A 23,943-nucleotide genomic window follows, 5' to 3' on the forward strand; every position below is an offset into this window, starting at 1 on the left:
ATTCTGGGAATAATGCCATGTTGCTATATAGTTCTGATGAGAGTGGTACTATGTCACTATATAGTTCTGAGAATAATGCCATGTCACTATGTAGTTCTGCGAGTTGTGCCATGTTGCCATATAGTCTCCTGCCCCAAATGTCAGCTAATTTCAACCTAATCACTTGATAGTAATCAGAAAAAGCCAAACTGTGGGTCATTATAAACATTTTAGTCTGTCTTGCTTTAAAATGTTAGTGTTACAAAAAGTAAGTAGTCTGTTCAAGATGAAAAAGTAAGAATCTAGTAAAGAATACTAAATTTGAAGAATGAAAACCAATTGTAATCATGGATATTGTTCAAACAAGTAAAGATACTTGTACATGGCTTGAATTTTACATGCTGCCTTTTACCTTTGATTCCTTGAGAGTGACTCCCATGCAAGTCCTTGCTCTGGGGAGATAATTGCTATGAAAAGTTCTGATCTCTACAGCTGCAAATCTAACAACGCTATAAAACATACACAGGGGCTGCAGAAGAGCACTGGCTGTTCTTTTAGAGAAACCAGGTTTGGTTCTCAGTACCTACATGCAACAGCGCAAACCTTGCTGAAAACTATAGTTCCAGGGAATCTGATGGCCTCTTTTGGAGATGTGGGCACTGCATGTACGTGGCACACAGACAGCACATAAATAAACACACCTAGATAAAAAAACAAACATGAGATCAGACTACAAGAAGATTTGGGCAATGGTGACTTTAGGTGAGAGGCATAAGTAGTATACATTATACTATTTAGAGTTTGCCTTACATTGCTTTTCAAAATAAAAAAACAGGATGAAAGAGAAATGGTTCATTAGCAGTTTCTAAGTTTTTGTCAACATTTGTTTAAAATACTAGGAAAAAGATATACTTTTTTGACAGGAGTTAAACAAGCATTCTTTTTTTCATCTAATTAAAAAAAAAAATGGCTCAAAGGCAGAGTTGTAGAGTTGAATCATCCTGCAATGGTGAACCCTGTGTTTGCCCACATCCAACCCTAAGATGTGCCCGCTCCATTCTGGACGAGCATTTAGTATTCACTCGGTTTTTGATTTTGTAAAAGTTTTAGGAATCTATACTGTGCCATGATCCCAAGTTTAACCCTGAAAGCTGCTGTTACACTGGTTGAGCATCCCTAGTCTGAACATCCAAATGCCAGGTGTTCCCAAATTGGAAGCTTTCAAGAATTTCAGATTCCGCAGTGTTGATGTGGGGGTGGGAATGCTCAATCAGTAGTTTTTGCAAATATTCCAAAATTCAAGAAAACCAAAAATTGGGAATATTTCTGGCCTCATGCCTTTCAGGCAAGGGACACTTAACCTATATGCAGTTTACTAGTATGTCTTTATAATTGGTGAACTTGCAAGTTTACAGCCAAGTTTCCTTTTATTTTTCTTCATGCAGTGATGTCTAGACTTTCCATCATGATCTCATTAATCATAGTCTAAATTGCAATTGATCTTTTAGCATGTAATCAGCTAAGTTGTTTTCACAAAACATAAAGACGATGATTAAGTAGAGATTTTTATATATAAAGACATTGTTGTAAAATATGATTACCAAAGGAGGTGAATGAGGAGATACTTTGAATAACTCAGTGATTTAGTATTTATTATATATATGTTAGAGGTAATATATTACACAATAAATTGAATGTAACTAGAAATTCTTACTATGCTTGTTAAATGTCTCTAGTCTCAATTCCTTTCTCTCATGTACTGATTTTGTAAATTGATGTCAGATTTTTTACAATCTCTGTATATTAATGACACAGCCCAGGAAGCACAAACATTTTAATCAATTCTTAGAAAATGTGGAACAGTAGCTTCTACCCTAGTTTCTGAGGAACCAGTTTGGTTTAATTGATTTTTTTTTTTTACTTCTCCTTATTTCTGAAAATTGCTTTCAGAATGTAGAGAAAATCTCTGTCAGCAAAGCCTGACGTCATAGACAGTGCTTGATATGTCAGTCTTTCTTTCCATGAGCTCCACGTTACAGAAGCTGGGGGCTGTTCAAAAGTACGATAAATCATGAACTAGAATTTAGCTCATGCACTGTTCACTATGTGCTTAGATCTCATTTTAAATGTTCAATTTGATAAGGAAATCAAGATGTGTTTCTTTATATGACCTATTTTAAAAAAAAAATTAAAAAACACAGATAGTCAAGAAACCATGTTGGCTCCATCTTCAAAGCATATTCAGAGGTCAGCATCTCACCTCACTCTCTTGGTCACACCCTGGTCACCTTCACCTTACTTCAGAGCCCTCTATGAACCTACCTTACACCTTCGCCTCCTTGTGGTTTGTTTTTAACAACCAGAGTGTGATCAAAAATTACGGCACATCACGAGAGATCACCTGTGCATTGCATGGACACCTCACCTGTCAATTAAAAAGCCTATGGCTTAGGCAGGAAGTAGAGGTGGCTCAACCAGTAGTGTTCTGTCTCCCTGTTGGTTGTTGATACCTTACTCTTAGGTCTTTTATGGTTTCATATGTGAATTTCTTCTTGTATACATTTTTGTATGTGCTTTTTGAGGTTGGAAATCTATTTTAGTTCCATTTCTTTGAATTCATACTTTAGTTCTCAGGCTAAGTACTCTCCATAGTCTCTTCATACTTGAGTGCCCTAGCCCACAACTCTCAGATGAAGTACTTTCTACTTGGCACCTAGAGACAAACATGTCCTTGTGGTACCAGTCAGCTGGTTCCCTCAGCAGCACCTCTTTGCTTGCTTTGCAGTCCCTCTCCCTCTCATCTCTTGCTCTCCCTCTCCCCTCTCCCCTCTCCCNTCTCCCCTCTCCCCCTAGTTCATTCTCACCATTGCTTATATGAATTTGGGGAGCAGAAAAGCCAATCTACTGCATGAACAGGTACACAGCAAAGGAGTGAGAGGTCCATGTCTCCTTCCTGTATAATTCTAGGAATGTGTGTGTTTCTCACAGATCTCTTGCTTGCCTTTGGCACAGTGAAATGGAAGTGATACTAATGCTGGGATTACAGGAGCCCTTGATCCCATGAGCACAAGATGCAGTGTGCTGTCTCTAAGACCTCTCCTCTACCCTCAGGTCTTAATTTTGGCTTATGTTAGCTGTGGTGGAAAAGTGATGGTATGGGAGAATCAAAGTTGGTCCTTCTGTTCTTCAGCAAACCATGGAGCTGTGTGTAGTGTTGTGCCTCTTCTTAGAATGGAGGGGCGGGGTGCCTTGTATCTATCAGTTTTGAGCTGTTGGAACTTGCGGCTTCGAATTACAACTAATATGTTTCCTTAATTTGTGTGAGCTGATAAATAAGATTGCATCAGCTTTAAAGTGTGGATCATTCAAGAACTCCTACCATGTATCCATAGGGCTAATTGCTTTAACATTTGAACTTACATATAAAATGTTTGGTGTGATGAGATTTTCACACACAAGTGATTTCAACATTTTCTAGGTACTTATAAATTTACTGTGTGCACAAATCTAAATCAATTGTATTTAACTTCCAGGGTGAAAAAGAACAACCTGTGTATGCAATGACTGGTCTCCGGTGGGGATCCTTCAGAGATGCTGGCGTCAAAGTTAGCAAGTAAAGGATTACTGTGTTTCTATATGATGAGTCTTTAAAAGTTTTATTCTATCCTTGCTGTTGAGGCTTTAAAATACACTGGTCTGGGAGTAAATCTTCTTGGCCTGGGAATTGAATTAGGTATTGATAATGAAATAGGAGCAGCCAGGTAAAAGTTTGAATTCTATAGTCAGAAAGGATAGGGAAAGGTCCATTAAGAGAAGAGTACATATCTGTTTGCAGACACATTTAGCTTAGGTTCAAACAACAGAAGGGAAACTGGCATTGCTTACCACTCAGCAGCAGCATTCTTAGCTAGATCCCAAGGTGTTGCCTGGACCTCAGCCTCGGGGAGCCCTTAGAGTCCTAGTTGGTCAGAAGGCTGTGTGCAAGGTATTTGAGAACACTCACAGGTAGAGAGACTAAGGGCTGCTCTCTCTTACAGGAGATGGTTGTCTGGCTTTCCTGACAGCAAGAACGGGCTCAGGAAGAGTGATTAGAGGGCCACCACTGGCTTTCATAGGCATAGGCTTAGTTTTAGAAACTTTCGTAGGTTGAAACTTCTGACTTTGAAAGAGGTGTGGAGAGGGAGTGTCATTGGGCTTCTGAGGCAGGACTGAAGCAAACACCAGGCAAAGTTCATCTCTTTTCTGGTGGAGGTGTCCTTTTTTGCCTACAGCCCAGGGTTTACAGTTTTAGTAGAGGTTATCTGTGTGATGATTGCTCTCATGTACTGCGCTTTCATCCAGAGCCTCTCTTGCAGTTCAAGGGCCCGACTGCTAAACTTCCCAGAAATCTCTCCCACATTTCACTCTGTTATCCCTTGTAATGAAATTCCTGACAGTGGAATGCCAGTAGAGGGGGACTGGTGGATCTCTTTACATGCCACAGCCATTTGCAAGTGCGCCGTAGTTGTATTGATTCCACAGATAACCTTGTGCCTGATCGCTTATCTCAGATTCCCACAGCTCACAGAGAGTAACTGCTTAGCTTCCTCTGAGAAAACTGCTTTCCCAAGTGTTCTGATCAACAGTTCAGCACTAGTGCTGGTCAGCTGTCTTAGGACTAGCTCATCTGCTTGTTCCTTAGTTTGACTGGCTTCTGATCATGAGTTTCAAAGTCTGTGGGTGGTGATATTATACCTTGGCTAGGACTGACCACTGAGTCACTTTTGGAGTGAAATAAGAAACATTCCCTTGCTGGCCATAGAAAGACTGCAAGCATTGTGTCAACATTTACTACTGGAAAAAGTGCAAGGAACTGCTTAAACTTAGAAATAGACCACCCTAGTCAGGGTGTTTCTACTTGGCTAACTCACAAAAGGAGAAACCATAAGGCTTTAAAAACACCATAAAATATCAAATATCCAAGGCCCTCATCAATACTACCACAATATCAACGTGAGTGATAATTTAGAGTGACTCCACATTGGCTATAAATTTTTATTCTAGGAAGCTAGGCCATTATCCCTAATGAACAGTTCTTCTGTGTTTTTAGTTTTAAACCTTGCCCTTTGGCTGCTCTGCCTCTTCTAAAGTTATTTCCTCTGCTCTTTGATGTGTCTAGATTCAGTCCGTTTCCCAGTTACTTCTGCCCCACCTGTGCTTTAGCCTGTGTTCATTTCACAGCATAGCCACACTCTAATGTTGTTGTTGTCCTTCCTGACTTTTCTTATCAATAGTGATCAGTTTATAGCAGAACATATGCAGTCACTTATAATTTACTGTTATTTGGGGTCTGTTATCTTCTCAACTCATAGGCCCAAAGGTAGGAAGTTTATACTGTGTTCTTCTATATGATTATACTTTCTACAGCTTTCTCCATCTGTGTGGCAAGAGCTAACTAAAGGCTTTCTACCTGAATCAGTCAGGATCAGTAAAGTAGCATGGGTGTTGTCAGAGATGAGTCTAAAGAGTGACTTCCACATCACTTTCTAGTTGCAGCTAGGCATCTTCCTCTTTAGTAGTTTTCATGCACTTAGCAATATGCAATAGGTTTTCACTCTGAAACTTACGCTTGCCATATTAAAGCTATATAACATGAATAATATGAATATATACTGGTTTATGGATGTGTGTGCATTTTGTGTAAGCGGGACCATGAGGTACAGGATCCAGTCTTGCATTGATAATTCACTCTCTGTGTGGCTTTATTGCTCTCTCCTTGTGACTCTTTGGCTATATACTCATCCTATTCTGTGGGTAAAAGTCTATATTATAATGACTTATAAACTTAGGGGTCAAAGAGATGTAAGCTCTATATCTCTTATTAACTACAGGAATTGTTCTACCATATAAGTGTATATTCTTAGATGTGCTATTAACATTCATGTTCAGAGTGTATTACTTCTGTGTTATGCCACAATCCTTAAGCCCCTAGAGCAGCTGATTACAGGGGAGAGGTAAATTCCTGATGATTTGATTGTCTTGGATGCTATCTAGCACTTGAGTAGCTCACTTCATCTTTTTTCTTGTTTTTTCTTAGGTACTGGTATCTTGGTCCACTAAAAACCAAAGCAGCCCACTTTTTCAGCACTCTTCAGGTAAATGCAATTTATAATATAGAACACGACCTATGTTAATTAGATGTTTCTCTGTGATGTCTATATTTGAGATATTAATTCTTTACTACAGACCCATATCACATGTTCCAATACTAAAATGGGTGACATTTGACTTATATAATTACAGAAAACATTCTTGTTTTAATAGACAAATATTCCTCATATCTATCTGTTTATCTATCAAGTACCCCGATATCTGTTTCTTTCTATCTATCTACTTATCCATTCCTCTATCCATCCATCCTTCGTCATTCTCTCTATGGCCAAACCCGTGTTTGATTTATCTTGGATACTTGCCTTTGCTATTCATTCATCCACCCTTACCAAATAAACCTTGAACAGAGCGAGCAAATGCCTACATTATTAATATGTGTATCTATAGAAGTACCTGGCAGTGAACTGAAGATTTGTAATGAATTATAGATAAATTAATTATATAGGCTTATATATATTGCCAGTAGGTTTCAAACTGTTTTGATTAAATAAGTGTAGTACTTATTACATTGGCCAGAACTGTATAGAACACTTCCCTCGTCACAACGCTCTGCTAGGCTGTGCTCACTGTATAATAATACATTAAAAGGTAATTAATAAGGCCTGAGGTTGTAGTATAGCACAGTGATAAAGCACCTTGCCTAGCATATTTAAAGCCCTGGGTTTGATTACTAATGAGAGAGTAAGGAGGCATAGAAAAAAAGTTCAACAATTTCATATTAATGAAAAACCAAATGGAAAAATCACTCAATAGATGCTGTATACTATGTTTATCTTTCATGCAGATCAAAGCAGGATAGTCATAATTTATGTTGACTAATCTGAAAATTGATTGTGAAAAACTAAAATCCAATGTTAACATTTAGAGTTATCTGATTTCTTCTAATTATAAAATAATATATCCTTTGAAAAATGTACCTCTCTATAAGAAATTCCAGTTGGATTGAAAAAAAATTAAAAGAAAAAACTACAAGTAAAATACTTGGAGTAAATACAACATAATTAACAAAAAAACAATAGAAAAGGCAAAACTTCCTACTCCTGAGTACAAGCTGACGAGTGACAAGTGCTGTTGTTATAGAGGATAATCTCACTGCTTAAGTATCAATGCCCGGGAAGCAGCAGCAGCTGTGTGTTTAAATGGTGGCCTTCCTCGTCCTATAAATACTTTCCATCCATTGCTTATCAAGTGCTTATTTGTAGCAGAATTTTCTCTGCCAAACTAATTTAAATATTAATACAACAAGAAGCCTGTGATTGGACGGGGCAAAGGGAGGCAGAGCTAAGAGTTTCAGAGACAGGGACAGGGACAGAGAGAGAAGGAAGATGAAGGAAAAGGAAGATCCAGATTCCATGTGGCTTTAAATAGCGACAGGTAGCTATGAATATCATAAAAGGGTAGAATAATTGGAATAACTTGTCTAATCTAGGTGGGCAGCTTGTATCTTTATCAATTGGCTCTGATATTATTGCGTGGCCATCTTGTGAACTGAGAATTTACTGATAATATAAATCTGACTGATTAATTATAAGCTTCTAGAGTTTTGATTTACTGGGTTAAGGGGATTTGTAACAACTAGCCACAGGGTGTAGATGGCTGAAAAGATACAAGCAGCTCTGAGGCAGGCAGACTGGAGCTGAGAAGACCACAGACTGGGGCTAGCCTAGAGGCAGCAAGACCGTGGGCAGAGAGTCACTGTGTATAGCACGGGGTGGTGCCCCTTTGTTTTATATTTCCCGCTACACTTGTTGTGCTGTACTTGCCATACAGAACACAAGCTGCACAGGCTTTCTGGCCTCAGGACGTAATCATATGCCAGGAAAAGTGCAGTGGATCAGGGGCCTGACAGATAGCAGGGAGAAATGTGGATGGGTGTGGATCAGGGGCCTGACAGAAAGCAGAGAGAAATGTGGATGGGTGTGGATCAGGGGCCTGACAGAGAGCAGAGAGAAATGTGGACGGGTGTGGATCAGGGGCCTGACATGTGGATGGGCAGTATAGGAACAGAGGTGGGCCTCCCCAACTTGAAGGGGGATCAGAGAGCCTTCATGAAGGAGGTAGCATCTATGCTAAATTTAGAACTGGAAAAAGGGCACTTGGGATAGAGAAGTGGACTATTTGAAGCCAATAAGCCATGGTCATTAATTCAGGCTGGTGCAGTAGAATGTGTGGAAAAGGACTCAGAAGGGCGTGGCTGGCTAAGGCAAGTATCTGTGTACACAAATCTGCACTGTGGGAAAATTGACCTCAACATTCACAAGAAGTTGGGCATGTGAAGCTATAGGCGAAGACAGCAGATGTCAGATTGACAGTCATCCAGTGAGAAGCAAAGATTGAAGTGCTGAGATGTAGCTAGGGTTGGTAATGGAGATGGCTCAAAGTGCTCCTGGAGTTAAATTCTCAGAAACTTGAAGAATATTATTAGATTGGCAGATTCCTAATTGGAGGGACTAGAGTTGTATAACTTCATTTTTTATTAATATTGATGGTAAGACCAAGTTTGTGGAGGAAGGTGAAGTTTCAGTTTGGAGTGTGGTGAGTGGAGCATATCTTTGGTACAAATATCTATAGATACAGTCATGACTCTGCCTGGAACTCAGAAAGGTGTTGGGATGAAGAAAAATGTTTCCATGTTGTAAGGGTGTGGCTGCTGTTGAAAGTGTGGGTTTGGTAAAGGTGCCATTAGGAATAGATGGCCAGGAGAAGCCCAAAGGTCTGGAAACATTTAGAAAACTAGAAAAATCGTGACTGTGCTAAGAGAAAAGCCAAAAGAGAGTCCCAACATAGCAGCCAATCAAAGAGGAATCTCAAGAGAGAGAAAAGTACAAGTTTTAGGAAGCAATAGGAAGAGTCTTAAATAAAAACTGGAGACTGACTTCTGAACTCGGGAGCTGCCAAAAGTTTGTCAAGCTCCTAAGTAAGAGGATTAGATTATATTGAAGAAAGCTGAGAAATAAATGGTAGGTGAAGAAATGGAGACAGTTAATAGGAAGTGGTGGTGGGGCATACCTTTAATCCAGCATTCAAGAGGCAGGACCAGGTGAATTTCTGAGTTTGAGGACATCGTGGTCTACAGTGTGAGTTCCAGGACAGCCAGGAGCTACACAGAGAAACCCAGTCTTGAAAAACAAAACAGAACAGAACAAAAAGAAAGACAAGAAGAAGAAAAGAGGAAAGAAAGAAAGAAAGAAAGAAAGAAAGAAAGAAAGAAAGAAAGAAAGAAAGAAAGAAAGAAAGAAAGAAAGAAATGCAGACAGTCAGGGTAGAAGATTTCCTCTTCAGGAATCCTGACTTTAAAGAGAAGACAGAAGAGGCTACACTGAGAGAAACAGGAAGGCAATAGAGCAGTGGCTTTTAAGTGAGCAGATAGATGGCTGTGTTTTCATGTACCCGGAGCAGGAGAGGGAGGAGCAGGAAGTGAAGAGAAAGGAGACAGAAAAGATGAATGAGTTGGGTAAGCACATACACAGAAGGATAGGATCCAGGGTTCTAGAGCAGGGGAAGGCTTCCTTTGTCACTAAGACAGGAGAGAAGCAGCAGTTAAGTCCAAATGAAAGTGACATTGGAGAGAGGTAGGACTTTCTCCCTGATGGACCTGATATGCTTTGAAAACTGTGAAGCTATGCTTCTGAAAGTAAAGCAGGAGGACAGGTGATAAAGGCGGCACAGAATATTTAACTATCAGAGTCAAGAGAATCTGCCAGAGCCTGAGGGTCTGTGATGTCGCTGATGGGCTCCTCTAACTGGTCTCTGTCTATACTCTGCAGTATGATTCCCCCACTCCCCAATAAATGTTAAGCCCTGATTTAGGGATCCCTCCTTCCTTTACACACACACACACACACACACACACACACACACACACACACAAATAATAATAATAATAATAACAATAGATAAAAATGTATCCTAAAAGTATCTAGTGTGAGAAAGATGGGCTTTGAAGCATGAAGAGGCCTCAGGCTGGATTTGAATTTTGTCCTCTTTGTGGAGTCTGATACCAGCACTGAAGTGGGTGTTTGATGCAACTGATTTCATTACTTGTTTGTGTGCCATCGATAAATTGAGGGTAAGTTTAGCATAGGACCACTCTGCTCATTCATATTGATTTCTGTTGTTTGGATAAGTAAGTGTAAACAGTAGTTGTCAATTCAGTTTGTTTTTCTTTCTGTTGTATGTTAGGGAACATACACAATGACTATGTTCATGGTTTTTAAGGTAAGGTTTGAAGTCTTCATATTCCCAAGTGGGGAGAATTCTGCTCATTGAAGAGACAAATTATTAGAATTCTGACCTTTGCAGAGCAAAGCCCCCTGAGTTAGGAATTATGTGTACATGATGAACGCTGTTTTCTTCTTCATTAACAGGAGTGGCCTCAGACTCATCAAGCCTCCATCTCTTATACGGGACCTATAGAGAGACCTCCCATTGAGCCTGAAGAGACTCCTCCCAGGCCGTCTCTGTACAGGAGAATATTACGTAGGCTTGCCTCATTCTGGGCACAGCCACAGGATGGTGAGCAATGTGGTGACTAGATTACAAGCCCTGTTCAGCTTAGAAGTGGCCTGGAGCAGTCACCCAGAATCAGTACTAGATAATTTCCTGGTGAGTTCAGACTCCTGGGTGCTGTCAGGACAGGCTTCAGTGTTTTGTGACTAGGCAGCACTGTTCCTTGTACTCTTTGTCACTGACATCTGTGCTATTGTGCTGCTTTCACTGAGGATGCTTTAGGCATAGAGAACCTGGTGTTTATCCCTGAATGTCAGAAAAATGAAGTAAAGAATAGAGTTGGACAAAGGGCTGGGGAAGCTCAGTAGTCTCTGGTCCTCCCTCCCTCCCTCCCTCCCTCCCCCAACTCCTCACCCACCCCCGTGTGTGTGTGTGTGTGTGTGTGTGTGTGTGTGTGTGTGTGTGTGTGAAGTGTCAGTAGAAACACTGACCCATGTCTGATGGATTCCCACAGCCTCCTCCCGAGAGGTGAGTCCTGAGGTCTGGAAAGATGTACAGCTGTCCACCATTGAACTGTCCATCACAACTCGAAACACCCAACTCGACTTCATGGTAAGTGCACTCACTTTTTAAAAAATGAATTTGGTGTCTGAGGAAAAAGTGACAGGTGCTTTTCTTGCACTGATTCAGTATTTTTCTGCTTTACTCTGAGCATAGAAATGAAAGGCTCAAGGAAAGGGAGGTGTGGTGTGCCTTTGAGAAACAATTACACTGGGAAGTGGGAGCTGAGTGCATTGGGACACAGGAGCCAAGGAGCTCTGAACACGCATTTTGATCATGTTTGCATGGCCTGGAGGCTCAGACCAGAAGGTGACTTGTCTTCTATTTATACAAGTAATTTTCGTCTCCTGGGAAATATTTGCAGACACATCCAGCCCCCTTTACCTTTGGAAATAATTCCAGTTAAATTAATGAACTAAATTCAAAATAATAAAACTACTTAAGTATTAAGTATTTGAAAAGTACAAAGAAGTTTTTCTAAGCATGATACCTAAGACAAATTTTATGTTGATACATTCATCTACTTATTTAAAAAGATAAACTGCAGAATGACAGTTGGGGAGAATATTAGGATGTGGCAGACCAGCAATTATTAGCTTTCCTATCACAGACTCCTCGAGTAAATCAATAAGGAATGAACAGAGACAATATTAAACAATGGGCCAAAGGCTAAAAATAGAAACTTCACAAAGGGAAACATTTTAGGAAAAATAGCTCATGTTTATTACATGGGAGTCACTGTCCTAAGAATCTTACATGAATTAGCTATACTATTCTCAGATTTACACCATGTGTGTCTGAGCAAGACCGTTTAACTGTATTTTATACTAAGGGTGAAGAAAAAGTGTTAAAGAACAGCAGCTGAGATAGTAACTACTGGATCCCGAGTGTTACCCAGCCCGGTAGCACTCAATGGTGATGTGCATGGGGAGCTGGGCCCTCTCTTAGCCTTCATGAGGCTGTAAGCTGTAATTATTTATTTTCAGTAGTGCACACCTCTTGTCATGGCAGGGGTGCAGTTGTTTAGTTTGTGGGCACCAGCAAGTAAGTACTTACTGTCCACAGTCTTCCCTTACTTAACACAGAATTATGAAACCACCATGAAGTGATGAGGTTGAAAAGTCCTCTGTTGTGAGAGATTTTTGAGACGAAGATAATATTTCTATTACACGTTCTCTTTATTCTCAGTCTGTAGTAACGCTGTAGTTCCAGTTTTTGCTCCTGATCTTTTGCCATTGTTCTTTTCTCTGATGACTGAATCTCTCTGAATGCATTGAGCGCAGTGAGCCTGTGATTGCAGCTCTAGATGAGCCACATTCAGGCCGCTGAATGCTCTTATCTTTGTGCTAATTACAAAGGTCCGTGACACTGCTTCTTATCTCTAGTGGAGCACAGTCAGTTTTCTTTTTCCCTCACCACTCTGCAAGAGCCAATACAGTAAAATATTCACATACTATAGCTGTCATGTACTAGTCTGAAATGTTTACTTATCATTAAAATAATATATCCATAATAGGAAAACAGCTTTAGGATTGTGGAATTTCAGAAATTTAATGTCTCTTAAATAAGCATGTTTATTCTTTCATGGCACAGTATATTAAATAGATTGAGTAAATAAATATTAATGCTTTTGTTTAAACTAATATATAATCTTTATATTTACTAATGTGGCAAGATGCTCATCATATATTGCTGAGTGATTTTAAATGATTTTCATGTGATGGTTTCTTGCATTGTTATTTTTAAAAAACTTGCCACCTGTAATTGAGTTTTGCGAATAGCACAGGTAAAGGCTCCAATCTTGTTTCCTTATTCCAGTAGCCAGTTGATCAGATCAGACTATCGACTCTTTCCCCTAGAGATGGACAGATCGTTGTGAGCCACCTGATGTGGGTGCTAGACACTGGACCGCGCTTCTCTAGAACAGCAGCAAACCCTCCTGAGCCATCTCATCATCCCATGCTTTCTATAAATACTCGAGGACGTTCATTAGGTTCCTCATAAACGTTTTACAAGGTTGCATTGTACACATACAACTTGAGGAAAAATGGCACTTCTATAGTATTGACCCTGTGGCATATCAACGTGATGTATCTCTTCCTTTACTGAGGGCTTCAGTATCTCAAGGTGTTTTATGGTTTTTCTCTATAGTACTTGTCTTCTGGTAGGTATGCTTATGCTTATCTTACTTTCGATACTATTATCAGTATAATCTCTTAAAACTTCATTTCTCTGACTGAAGAGACAGACATGTAGTTGGGGTGTGTGCTCTCTCTCTCTCTCGCGCGCGCGCGCGCGCGCGTGTGTATGTGTGTGTGTGTGTGTGTGTGTGTGTGTGTGTGTGTGTGTGTTGATGCTGAGTCAGCATCCTAGTTAAATTCTTACTAATTGTGTTTGCCTGTGAGCAGCATCCTAGTTAAATTCTTACTAATTGTGTTTGCCTGTGAGTTATTTTAGGTTTGGTGTAGATTTTGCTATTATCAACAGCAAAAAGTGCCAGCCAGGAGTAATGCTAATGGGGGCCATTGCTTTGTTCTTAAATTCGATAGATTTGGGGAATACCTTTTATTAGACGAGGAAGTTTCTCATAAGGAAAACTTTGCTAGGTTTGCCAAGAGTTTTGTTAACTTTAAATACCTTAGACATTAAATTCTATCAAGTATCTTTTCATCATCCATTAAGGCAATAAGATTTTCACTGAATCTACCAATATGAGTTAGTCTTTGAATGCATGTGAGACTATTGGCCAAGATATAGAGCAAGCAATCACTTTACCTTCTTATCTTAAACACTGAACAAAATCTGTGAAGTTACTAGGGGCAAGAAATAAGTAGTATATGACAGCGGTCCCAGAGAGAAGGTACTCAGATGAGGTTGGCCATGTCCCTGTCCTAGCTTCCTGCTTGAGAGACCACAGCATAGACATGAGCTTACCAGGAGTCCATGGTCTCTTCTGGGAAGGCATCTTTGAGACTTCAGGGGCATCTGGGCAATAAGAATTGCAGAGCAAAATGAAAGAAAACTACCTTGAGGAGTGAGCCAGGAATTGACAGATCCACGAAGATCTGTGTGGCTTTGTATCTTCACTGATATATGTATATGAGAAACTATCTGAGTTGAAGAAAGAACTCCTCCCAAGAAACAGGCTCAGTCCTGGGAGATTCACTCACATCACAGGACCAAAAGTGTGTGCCCATAAGATAAAGGTGAAAATTGTTGTCAGGCCTGGGGTGTTGATCCTTAAAAAGGCATTTTCTCCATATGGACAAAATTAGTCTTATTCCAGGCTTATATTTCCTCTACCAAAATCTGGAGGCTAATCCATAGACTTGCCATTTCCAGGTAACCTAGCCATGCCTCTAACAAAGCTGAGGAAAGCTGTCAGCAGAGAATAACCATAGGCCCAACTGGCCAGCTTCCTTGAAGCTAGGATGTTATTTTAATACATTAGAATCACACAGAATTCAAGTTTCTGTGGACTTTAGTGGAACACAAACACGCTACCATATTATAGCACCCAGTAGAATCTAGTGGCCATCAGAGAAACTTGAGATAATTCTCTTTGCTTCTTAACAGAAAACACATGTTGATATCCATTCTCACTGGAGCATGGCTTTGCTGCCCACTGCAAGTTTAAACATGCCCGTTTCCTTTCCCTTTATCTCCTGGGCATTAGACCTAGTCACTAGTTAGTTTTCATCCTCTTCCTCACCTCTTCCAATGCCATCCTGGCATCCACTGAGCCTTCACGGCTCCTTCTCATTTCTCTGTAATGTCTTGTCCTGGCTCACTCCCTCCCTCTGCAGTTAGACCTCTGTCTCAATTCTTAGCGCAGCAGGCAGTGACCCTATTACAAACAAGCCAGAACATTTCCCTCCTTAGAGCCTTCCACTGCCTCTCCATTTCACTCAACCTAAAAGACACCTTCCCTAAAGTGGTCTCCAGAGCCCCACCCATACAGATGCACTCTTCCCCTCTATAGTCATCCATTTTCCTTTCCCCTACCACTCAGTCTATACATTCCAGGGGCAACCCTACCTAAAGTTCCCTTTGGATGATTGGCTTGTCCCTAGAAATAGTGTTTTTTAAAGTATGATCTTTAAATTGGCAACATCAGATTACCAGGAAATAGTTTGAAATAAAAATTCTTAGCTTTACAACAGTCCTACTGAGCTAACTCTGAGAATGGTGGCAGAGCTGAGTCTGTTTTTTAAATTAACTTTTAATCAACAAATACAAATCCTAATGTTAATCGACCCTCCACGGATACCTGCTAAAAGGTGACAACTGCTTCCCCTGCTAAGTGTGTTCCTTCCTTTCTGACTTCCTGGGCTTCTTTAGATCAGGTCACTTTAAAATATTAGTCATTGGGGCTGCAGAGATGGCTGCATAGCATATGAGCATTCTTACTCTTCCAGAGGACCCAGGGCTTTACCCAGAAGCTCAAGCCATCTAACTCTGACCTCCATGGGTACCTCCATGGACATACATGCAGGCAAAACATACTACACATAAAGTAAATGGAATAAATCCTTTTTAAAAATTGTACCAGTGCAATCTCAGACTCCTTGACTGTTTATGACATTTTGTAATATAGTCTGATGTACTTCTAGTATACCCATTTTCTGCTACATTCAGTAATATACTGCTTTGTTATTCTGTGCACTCCTTCAGTGAAATGTAAGTTCTTTGTGGACAAAATTCCTTCTGTGTTAACCCAAATATTCTGAGGGTGGATGAAATGTGGCTGACTCTTAGTAGGTAGTTGGATGAAATATGAATCGTAAATTCTGAGCAGTCATTATGTCAGAACATTGTGTTTTTTAATTCCTAGTTGAGAGATACAGCTGTGCTTTAGTGGTACCTCTGAAACTCAGGCAACGGCTCACAGAGGCTTGTGTATGTTCTCCTGGGCCTGCAAGTTGTGAACTTCCCCAAGAAGCCATACAGAAGTGTTGGGATTGCTTAACTGAAGGCTTGACTGCTGCTGCTTGCTAATGACCAGCAGGAAACTGAGGAGGGGCACAGAAATCATGACTCTCTTCATAGCACTTCCTTCTGCATCAGGCTTTCAGAGCTTTGCATGGATGGAACCATCAAGTTTTGCAATCGTTATTGGGGAATAAATAGGTTGCTGTTTTCTACTCCAGTTGCATTTAGAAGATTTTAGAGAACCCAGACACCTGTGGGCAACAGCTTCATTAGCCCAGTTTCCAACATTCCCATTTTTTAATCTTTCTAGAGCAAAGAGGACTATATGAACATTTGCATTGAGCCTGACACTGTCAGCAAAGGAGATTTCATAATCATAGGGTAAGTGCCTGGTCTGTAGGAAATGGGGCTTTATCAAGTTACTGGTGTCCTCAAACCTTTCTATTCAGAGTGTGCTGTCTGTTTAAGATGGAGACCTGCCAAAGGCCTTGTCTGTCTGGGAATTCTGGCCTTCTTTTTTTATAATGGATCTGGCATGTCTGCTGCCTGTGTACTTTTGCCCTCTCTGCTCATTTTGGGAAGAACAGAGTGTAAGAGTCTACCTTTCCATTGAAATTAAAGAATTCAGTGTTTCAGGCAGTGCTAAGGACTATAGTTTCCAGTCAGGGAGCTTGATTGCCTCCTCACTGGCTCTGGCACTCTAAGGTCGTTCACTTGTCTGAGTCCTTTCCCATTTGTAAAATGGAAGGTTATCATCATGTCTACTACCTCAGGACTACTTGTCAGTCTCAAGGAGGCTTTTGACATTGAGTAGCACTTCCCGGTGACTTTTACTGCGCTTGCTATTCACCTTGTCTTCCCATTCCCAGAACATCAAGGACAAACTTGAAAGGACACTGAATATTTACCTGGACATTTCCTAGGCTTCCCCTTTTCTAATACAGTAGATTCTTCCAAGTCCTGCCTGATTTGTTAACTCCTGTCTTGGCTGGAATTTCATTGGCTGAGTATTCTGTAAACTCTCCAGACATCCTCAAAGTATCTAAGGAGCTGTATGTTCCCATGCCAACCAATAATCTGCTCAGCCGCCTTTGCTTTGTCCTGGTGCTCCCTCTCGTGCCCATTTAGGGATTGGACATTGCTGCTGCAACAACTGAGTCTCCATGGCTGCATCATTATCTATTTCAGCATAGGCTGCAGCATGCTTTTCGTTAGTCTGTGTTGTTCTCGCCTTTGATACAAATTCTTCAGCTACTGAATGGTCCCTTCTGCAGCCTTTGATTACTCTCGCTGTATAGGAAAAAAAAGAAGGAAAAAGCCTGTCCCTTCCACAGTGTGCATAAATCCCACAGTATCTTAAGTGCGTCTAGCTAGTGGGAGCAGCCATATTCAAATCTCCTTTATAAAACTGACACCCAAACAAAAAACCCCATTGTATCAATTAATTAAATGGTATTATGTTCAGCATTCTTTAAGTAAGTTTCCTTTTGGTCCTTAAGAGAAGTAAATTTGTGTAACTCATGTGTCCACTAAATATCTCAATGAAACGTGATGAAGTTGCTTTTGAAACTCTGATGACAAATTCATAAATGAAAAAATTGCTATTTCAAAATAACAAAAGATTTTATATATATATATATATTTTGAGACAGGGTCTCATAGCCCCAGCTTGCCTTTAACTCCCAAAGTAGTTCAGGCTGGACTTAAACTTCTCCCTCTATCCTTTCCCGTCTTTTTGTATTTCCTATAATTAACCAAATGGAATACATGTGTGTTGAGGTCTTGCATGTTTGTGTCTGATTGCTTTACTCCAAGGCCATTTAGCAAAGGTCAATGTGCTGAGGAGGCTGTTACCTATGGAGAGTGATGAGAAAATAAGACTATTTATAAGGATAAAAGAATTATCTACCCTAAAGTAGAATAAATTACTTTGCCCTTAATAAAGGATCACAAGGACCAAGGAACAGAAATTTGATGCTTTTCTCAAATGGCTGAATTACATCCTACTTTTTAAATTTGAGATGAACAACTAGATAGATGTAGAACCATTTAAAAATTAAGAAAATTGAGAGAAACTTCGTGGCAGCTGTATGCAGTTCTCACTCCACAGCAAGTCAGTCAGTCTTGTAGAGTGTATCCCAACACTGACTCCAGGGAGACACTTGCTCACTGAGCCCTGGTCTCTGCACTCTCCCTTTCTTGCCCTCATCGCTGGGCTTTTCTGAGGTCTATTGCAGTTGCCATCAAAGATTCCAACCTTGGTTTTTCTTATACTAATAGAAGTAAGAAGGTGAGAGACCCTGGTCTGCGTGCAGCTGGCACCGAGTGCCTCCAAGCCAGCCACTGTACTCTGGTTCTTCCTGAGGTAAGATGGACCACAAGCTGTTTTGAGTTGATTTGTCTTTTTCTCCATTCTTCCTCTTTCCATAGTAACGTCTACCATTTAGGTACCTTCTGTTTGACAACTCATTATCAGGTCTGAGTTAAGGGAGACCAGAAAAGAAAGGCAAACACTTCTACGTTACTGATTTGGAGCAGGCCTCTGAGGCTTTGCATCTCTAGGCCAAGGTTCTCCCTCAAAGTGATCCTTAGGTCCCCTAACTTTTGTTTCTTCATGCCAATAATGCAAAAGATGTTTATGATAGTATTATCTGAAGAATTTTCTATCTGGTGAGTATCGGGTTTTATCTTTCCTGGAAAGTATGCTATAGAGTACCATTCTTAAAATAACAACTTCTGTAAATAGGAATAAAAAAGTGGAGATACATGAATTGAAGGTAATTTGACTGCTGCTGCCCAAGGTCAGATTTACTCGGGCCTCTAAAGAGTTATGACCATGCTGTTGCTGTACTGCATTGAAACTGTAGGCAAATGCAAGGTGTTGACATGTGTGGCCACCATAGTTTCATGGAGCAAATGCTGAATTAAATGAGCTATGGCAGGACTCCACAGGGTCTAATGATACTAGTGCTGACACATCCAAGTCTGAAGACCAGCGAGTCTCGGGGAATAATGAAAATGAATCAGTGGACACAACGCACCTCTCAGGAGTATCAGCTGGTTTTGCTAAGGAGAATTATAGTCTCTGGCCCTATAATCAATTTATTTCTTCCATAGTGGATATCCTGATTATGATCTTTGACAATTTCATGCATCTATAATATGTAAGAGCTCTTGCCTTTTGATAAATGTTTTAAAATTTTAATCTTATTCAAGCTCCAAAGTGTTTCTTGAGATAGAAGTTATTAAAAAGAAAAAAATCCCTCTCTGTGGACTAGAGAGTTGTTTCCAGAACCAGTCAGGACTGGTAGATTTTTGTTAAGCTGAGTCCTCTGCAGACACTTTCCTATGCAGTAAGGTCTCAGTTGTGCTCAGAACTCTCCTCTCTCTAGGGAACTGAGGGCTCCTTCAGCATTGACAGTGAGGAGTATGAAGCCATGCCTGTGGAGGTCAAACTACTGCCCAGAAAACTGCAGTTCTTCTGTGATCCGAGGAAGAGAGAGCAAATGCTGCAGAGCACATCCCAGTGAGCGGTAGCATGGCGGGCACTCCCAGGCTGCACTGCAAGCCACCAGTGGGACCACAAGGGGGTGTGTGTGCTTCTGTCCCCAGAGTGTCACAGGATCCCAAGGGAATTCATGGCAAGTACCCCCAACCCCTCCTGTTTTCTTCCTAGAGCACATACCATGTCATGCACTTGTGGTCAGTACCATGTTAACCCCTGCTTTCCTTATGTTGAGGTAGTTGATCCCTCTTACACAGTGGTTGTCTCAGGCTGGTTCTAGGACGTTCTTGCACTCACTGAGTTGGGAAGGGCTAGAGTTTTGTGATTGTCCCACAGTGGAGGGTGGAATCTGGCTCTCCGACCATCCTGGGGCATCCCAGGGAAGCAACTGCTGTCTCCGGGAGCCTCTCCCTCTTTCTAGGCTCTCTCATGGGCGCTGCTCCTTTGTGAGCTCTCTGCTTTGGTTGGTTGGTCTCATCTGGAAAGCAAATGTGACGTTGTTCCCTCTTTAGTCATGGCAGACATATTGTAAAACGCTATTTTAAAACAAACTAGTGCTTCCTCATTGTTAGTTTGCATGTGTACAACTGAGACGCATGTTGAAAACTAACTGATCTGGGACCCACCCCCAAACTTTGTAACTCAACCTGGCAGAAGGCTAGGGTTCTTCATTTTAAGATGGCTTCCCCAGGTGAATCAACCATACCAGGAGAAAGTGTTTTAAGTCTACTTCATAAACTTAAATGTATTATATATATATATATATATTTTTAAAAATCACATATTTGTGTTGACATCTATTGTTTCAATGGGAAGTTAAACCCTCGTCAGTGTACTTACTAGTGTTGTGTAAATATTGTTTGAAAATAAAACCTGTTTCATCATTCTTTTAAACATATCCAGTGTAATCTAAATGTACCCCTTATTTATAAAAATTAACTAGTAAACTAGAGTTCTACTATTTGAAAATTTTAAATTATTTTTTTCTCCCTTGGGTATATTTCTATACTACTGTGAACAAAGGGATTTTTTTCTTTTTTAATATAACATTTTTATTGATTCTTTGTTAATTTTATACATATTTTGATCATATTCATCCTTACATTCATCCTCAACTTCTTTTTTTTTTTTTTTTTAAGATTTTATTTATTTAAGTACACTATAGCTGTCTTCAGACACTCCAGAAGAGGGAGTCAGATCTTGTTACATGGTTATCAGCCACCATGTGGTTGCTGGGATTTGAACTCCGGACCTTAGGAAGAGCAGTCGGGTGCTCTTACCCACTGAGCCATCTCACCAGCCCCCCAACTTCTTATATATCCATCTCACCCCTCCTAATATTATTTTGTCTTATAACCCAAAGTATACTTTTGGTGCTGTCTATATGTTGGTGCGTGGTCAGGCCATCCAGTAGAGGTTGTTCAACCTACCAATGGCCACACCCTTAAGGAAAAACAACTATCCTTCTTCCAGAAGCCATCTACAGTCCATACACAGTTCCTCAGTTGGTAGGAGCTATGACCCCTTCCTCCTCCAAGCTGCATTGTTGACTATCTTGATCTTGTGCAGGCAGCCACAGCTGCTGCCAGCATGTGCATGGAGCTGTCCTGTCCTGTCCTGTCCTGTCCAGAAGACACTCCATCAACCCTGTCCTCTCTAACCTCTGGCTCTCACAGTCTTTTCCTACCCTTCTTCCATCATGGTACTAGAGTCCTGGCATGAAGAAAGTATGGTAAATGTGATGAGGATGTCCCACTTGTGGCCAGCAGTCCATTGACACTTATTCTCTGTATTTGGCCAATTGTAACATTCTGTATTAACTGCCTTCCACTGCACAATGAAACTTCTTATGAGGTCTGAGACCTGCAGAGACCTGGCTGGTTTGTTTATTTGCTTGTTTAATTTTATTTTTTTTACTTATTAACTTTACATCCTGCTCACTGCCCCTCCCCTTCTCCTCTGAGCAGGTTGGGAGGGGGAGCTCTGGGTGTCCCCCCCCCCCCCCCCCACCCTGGCACATCAAGTCTCTGAGTAGGTGCTTCCTTTCCCACTGAGGCCAGACAAGCCAGCCCAGCTAGGAGAACATATCCCACAGACAGGCAGCAACTTTCGGGGTATGTCAGGGACCAGGCTTAGCTTGGAGAGGGGTTCTCACAGAAGTGGTGTGTGGGAACAGTGAAAAGAAGGACTTGAAGTCAAATCATGGATCCAAGCTGATGACCTGTGCTCTGCTAGATAGAGCTTCTCCAGTCTGCTTCTATGTTCCGCTTTCTCTCTGGAGATTTCTCTGTCTATATTCTGCTTGCTTGCTATTCTGTCTCTCAGTCCATGTCCTGCTTGTGTGTGTGTGTGTGTGTGTGTGTGTATGCATGCTTGTGTTTATGTGTGCGTGTGTGTCATGTCTCCAAGCAGTTCTCTTTTTATCCTAAAAATTTCTCTGGATAGCTCATTTCCTGTAGAACACAGGTCCAGTTTTTTATTTTACCTATCCAGTCATTTATTCAAGGTTTTCCTTTTGATTATGAATCAGCATCCCTTGACTTCAGCCCTTTGAATCTTTTTTTTTATTTAAGACATTTTTTTATTAGATATTTTCTTCATTTACATTTCAAATGCTATCCCCAAAGCCCCCATATACCCTCCCCCTGCCCTGCTCCCAAACCAACCCACTCCCACTTCCTGGTCCTGGCATTTCCCCCAGCCCTTTGATTCTTAGCAGACAGGAAACACACTTTTTTTTTTCTCAACATTTCAAAAGAATTCGGAGATCTGTCTGACTTTGTTAAGCACAAACAATAATAAGCTAGTTGGGTGGGACTCTGTCCTGAAATTACCATTTCCACCACAACTGGGCCTGAATTTGCTGTGTCCCAGGCTGACCTTGAACTCAGGAATCTTCCTGCATTTGTATCTGACTATCTTTGTATCTTTCTGACAAACTGACTTATAATGTTTGTTCCTTTAGACTTGTGAGTGCCTCATAATTCATATTGCATCCTTATATTTTTGCATAGTTGAGAAATTCTATATATTTTGAACCCATGTTTTTAGAGTTCTCTCCACATCCTTAAAGACTATTGTGAAGGTCCCGTCGTTTACCGTTTTGCTGAGACAGACACACCCTTGACTCCTGGTCTTGTGCTGTTTCTCATGATTATGGCGTTATTAACGTTAACAGAGAAGGCATTCCTTGGAAGGAAGAGTCCTCCACTGCTAGTGGGTCCAGAAAATACGTACATTTTTACAAAAACAAGCTTACACCCACAGCAACCATCGACACTTATGGAGGCTTACACCAGGGCCTTGTCCCAGGAGAAGGAACCATGTCACTCTGTCCCCACCAGGGTCATGCCAGGCTTGGCAGGGATAACCCCGCTCCAGTTGTTTGGGACCCACATGAACACCAAGCTGCACATGTGCTACATATGTGCTGGGAAGTCTAGGTCTATTCCTGTATGTTTTTGGTTGGTGATTCATTCTCTGAGAGCCCCAAGGGTTCCAGATTAGTTGACTCTGTTGGTCTTCCTGTGGAGTTCCTACCCCTTTTGGGTCCACAATCCGTCCTTCTGTTCTTCCATTAGAGTTCCCCAAGCTCCATCCACTGTTTGACTGTAGGTGCTTGCATCTGTCTGTCAGCTCAGACAACATGCTCTTGTCTGCAAGCATAACAGCGTGTCATTAGTAGTGTCAGGGATTGGTGTTTGCCCATGGGATGGGTCTCAAGTAGGGCTGGCCATTGGCTGGCCATTTCCTCAGTCTCTGCTTCATCCCCTCTCCTGTATTTCTTGTAGACAGGCTAAATTTTGAGTTGAAAGTTTTGTGGGTGTCTTGATGGCTCCACTGGGGTTCCTGCCTGGCTACAGGAAGTGGCCTCTTCAGGTTCCATATCCCTAGCAAAGGGATTTACCAGTTTATTTTTATGCTTGCCATTCTTTATCATTTGCTTTCATCAGTAAAATATATAAATCTAAATAACGTATTAACTTTTTACCAAGCAAATGTTTTTTAACAATTATTAGTATACATTAGAAGAAATAATTATTTGAATAATTACTTTTTTATAATTACAATTATGTTATTAGGATGTTCTTGTTCCTAACTTGCTTATTTATCCACTATGTAAACATTAGTTCTGGTGAGATAAGGATATCCAGTGTCAGTTACATTCCTTTTTCATTAATATTTATGAGCCCAGAAAGTAGATGAGTATGAATTCTAACAACCTTTTTATAATTGCTTAGAAATTAGAGGGAAAAAACATACTATTTGCATTAAAATTAACAATTTTATTCAATCTTCCTCTAGTCTGCTGCAAGCTGAGAACCGAAAGCACTTGCCTTTCTAAGGAGTTACTTTTTTTTTTTTTT

The 23,943-nt window shown here is 40.7% G+C and overlaps 1 protein-coding gene across 1 annotated transcript in view; it reads left to right on the plus strand.

The window, feature by feature from the left end:
- Nucleotides 1–20,474, plus strand: part of Agk (acylglycerol kinase) — a 76,615-nt gene extending 56,141 nt beyond the window's left edge. The window contains exons 10-16 of the mRNA XM_021190579.2: nt 3,513–3,592; nt 6,056–6,113; nt 10,497–10,644; nt 11,093–11,190; nt 16,382–16,452; nt 18,352–18,436; nt 19,464–20,474. Of these exons, the coding sequence (XP_021046238.1) occupies nt 3,513–3,592; nt 6,056–6,113; nt 10,497–10,644; nt 11,093–11,190; nt 16,382–16,452; nt 18,352–18,436; nt 19,464–19,601 (678 nt within the window). The 3' untranslated portion in view covers nt 19,602–20,474. The remainder of the gene's footprint in view (nt 1–3,512; nt 3,593–6,055; nt 6,114–10,496; nt 10,645–11,092; nt 11,191–16,381; nt 16,453–18,351; nt 18,437–19,463) is intronic.
- Nucleotides 20,475–23,943: the final 3,469 nt, after the last annotated feature.

Source organism: Mus pahari, chromosome 2, assembly GCF_900095145.1.
Source record: "Mus pahari chromosome 2, PAHARI_EIJ_v1.1, whole genome shotgun sequence".
Taxonomy (NCBI): domain Eukaryota; kingdom Metazoa; phylum Chordata; class Mammalia; order Rodentia; family Muridae; genus Mus; species Mus pahari.